Here is a 3,102-nt window from a genome sequence, read left to right as displayed (position 1 = left end):
TTGGTCTGTAACAACATTTAAAGTATGTTGCACAAATAATAGATCAGTAATCTAACAATTGAATAAACAATAACAAGACACTGACAGGGGCCATAGTCTTACTGACAGGGCTGAAACTTTTCACCCTGTTAGCACATTTTTCTAGTAATATTTAATCATTTTACTGAACTAAGTTTTGGAACGATAACAACTTAGAGTTTATTTTAGCATTTTCACTTTTACTTGATTACGGGATCCTAATACATATCCACTTTAGCTGCTGTAGAGAAAAATGTGTTTTCTATTCTGTTTTTCAGATAATTAAAGTCAGCCAGCCAGTAAATGAAGTAATAAACATGGGATTTGCGTTTACTCATTTTGTTGTCCCTAAAAAAATAATTAAATTATCTTTGAATAACCTAATGTGCATTTGATGCACGAGTTAGTCCACACCATTTGACATGAAACATGACCATGATGGACAAAGGGGTAAATCACATAACTGCAAATAAAATGCATGGATTAAAATCATTTTATGAATGAATGAATGAATAAATAAAGTGTTTTAAAGTAACCCCAGGGGCATGCAGCAGTCAGAGGTTGATGTGGAGGAATGCAACAGTTATTGTGTAAAAAGTGCAACAACATCATGCCTTCCCCCTCCTCTGACAGCCTTGGCTCTGCAGGTGCGCGGGGCGGTAATCTCACCCCGCTGCTTTAAAGTGATAAATGAACGACAAAGCTCCGGAGCCGGTTTGTTCTCAGGGTCCGCGCGCCACGCAGGTGAATGGAGCAGCGCGAGAGAGCAAGCCCTCTTGTTTGACGTCTCCATGGAGACCGCCCGAGCGGCGCCAGGCTGACAGGCGTCAAGGCTCGGATGAATGGGTGACGTCACCGCGCTGGCGCCTGCCAGTCTGCTCGGGCTTGTTTGGACAATCTGGGGGGAAGATTCGGAACAGAGCGATGCGATCTGAGTGTGCACACAAGGCTGAGCACACACTGCAGAAACATGTGAAGGAATCCGGGGAGCTGCGGCTCTCACACTGGGCTTCCTTCAGCACGCAGGAGCAGGAAAAGGAGAGTCTGTGCTGCGGGAAAAGTGCACTTTGTGAGCATAAAGGGGAGCTTTGAGTTTTTAAAAAGCTTGAGATGCTGTCCTGGCAGAAGTGGTGTGGGAATAAGTGTGCACCATATTTTTCTAAAACAATCAACAATCTGTCCTCAAATAAATTGAATAAACTGCTAATCTCTTTAGTGACTGCATTCCACTGATATTCAACAAAAAAAAGAAAAAAGGAGGGGAGGGGGGGTTCAACACAAACTTTATCATCCTGAACTAATTAAAGTTAACAAAAACTGTGTCTTTTCCCAGAATTGTTTGGCCATCAATTGTCTTGTTTTTTTTACTGTACCATTGTCATCCACATCTGCAGCAATTGTTAGAGGCAAATCTGGGGCATGGTGGTAGCCTAATTATCATTAGCCATTCATCCCATTCATCCTGGCCCATCCCACACACATTCCCACAGTGCATAGGCATTCACCACCCTTTGACTGTCCCCAGGCTATCTACACCTGCAGAGTCCCCAAGCCATGGACAGCTGGATTCCCACATATTACCCATAAAAGACACACATTTGTTTCCATTTGTAACGCCATCCCTCAAACAGATTGTAAATCCCGATAACCAGGCGAGAGCTGTCATTGGCTGAGAGTGCTGCTGTGGACCGACCCATCAATACAAACGTCGCCGTCTCATTGGCTGGCTGTCTTCAAACGGCACAGACCTGGCACGCCCCCGACTCCTGCTCTGCTATAAAGACGAAGAGGTTGGCCCATGTGGATGTTGCAAACTGTCAACATAAACTTGTCAAGATCTCTTACGAGGAGGAGAAGCCTCATTGCTCAACTACTTTATTACAATCCCTCCTCATCTTTGGAAAACTACACTTTCTACACTAATCATGAAGGTTATCGGATCTACCTGCGCCCTGAAGAGCAAGGTCGGCGGCGAGGACATGGTGCGCTGCCTGTCCGAGCAGAGCTTGAGCATCGCCAAGTGCAAGATTCCGCTGCTGGACGAGCAGATGAGCGCTTTCCTTCACGACATGAACAGCTGCTACAGCAAGCTGAAGGAGCTCGTGCCCACCCTGCCTACCAACAAGAAGGCAAGCAAAGTGGAGATCCTGCAGCACGTCATCGACTACATCTGGGACTTGCAGGTCGAGCTCGACGAGCCGGAGAAGAGCCGCCATCACTCCGCCGGCAACGTCACCCGCACGCCGCTGACCACGCTGAACGCAGAGATCGCTAGCATCGCAGTGGAGGTAAATATCTGTTCACATACTGCAGAATAAACCCTTCAGATGGGTTCAGTGTCACACAGAGCTGCCTCTGCAGCTGTAGCGTGTTTTTTTCAAAAGCCAGTACGCGTGCGTAAAAATGCCAAGACTGTGCGTAAAGGTTGTTTTGACGCACCGGTTTGCTTCTTGTCCATGTAAAGCAAATGTACTAATCAACCACTGTTTTCCTTTTTCCCCTCCGCAGAATGGATGCTCAGACGACAGGATTATGTGCCGCTAAGAGCTCGTGGAGCATCGCGCCATCACCCCATAGCGAGCAACGCGAAGAACGAACAAGGCTAAATGATGTGACTTCTCGACCACATCTATTCAAAAATAAACCTTGAACTGTGTAGGGACGTTTCAAACTCCCAATGCTAGACAAATGACGTTGTGTGGACATCCTCCAGCGGCGAGGATCTCTGTCCCTCAAGGCTCTCGATTCATCAGAGGGCCCTGAGAGGAGAAGAAGAAGACCGGCGGAGTCCAGATATAGACTGGGTTAGCCGGGGGACCAAGACATGTTCAGTGCAACCAGCATCGCTCGTTGCTTGTAGAGTTTCTAAAGAAAGCTAATGTTTCTGTTACGCTCTTTGTATCGTGTGTAAATCATATAGAGATGTTCAACATTTTGTGAAAGAAAAAAGTAAAATTTCTCAGATTCCTGAGCGACAAACTGTATTGTATATTACAATGCCACAGTATGTGAAACTATTGTTTTCTTACAATGTACCTTATTTGTGTTTTTTATTAAAACAAGACAATTATTTTTGAACAAGAA

At 45.6% G+C, this 3,102-nt stretch overlaps 1 protein-coding gene across 1 annotated transcript; it reads left to right on the top strand.

Annotated features, from left to right (window-relative positions):
• Positions 1–1,839: 1,839 nt before the first annotated feature.
• id1 (inhibitor of DNA binding 1, HLH protein) lies at positions 1,840–3,102 on the top strand. The gene is made up of 2 exons (XM_079218410.1): positions 1,840–2,306; positions 2,527–3,102. The coding sequence occupies exons 1-2, from the start codon at positions 1,944–1,946 to the stop codon at positions 2,560–2,562; spliced, it is 399 nt and encodes a 132-aa protein (XP_079074536.1). The 5' UTR covers positions 1,840–1,943; the 3' UTR covers positions 2,563–3,102.

This window comes from Taurulus bubalis (genome assembly GCF_910589615.1).
Source record: "Taurulus bubalis genome assembly, chromosome: 5".
Taxonomy (NCBI): domain Eukaryota; kingdom Metazoa; phylum Chordata; class Actinopteri; order Perciformes; family Cottidae; genus Taurulus; species Taurulus bubalis.
The sequence above is the reverse complement of the archived record's forward strand: the minus strand, read 5'-3'. Positions and strand labels throughout refer to the sequence as shown.

Coding starts and splice junctions, on each gene's coding strand:
- id1 (XM_079218410.1), top strand. CDS start 1,944: ATGAAGGTTATCGGATCTACCTGCGCCCTGAAGAGCAAGGTCGGCGGC. Junction 2,307..2,526: donor TCGCTAGCATCGCAGTGGAG/GTAAATATCTGT, acceptor TCCCCTCCGCAG/AATGGATGCTCAGACGACAG.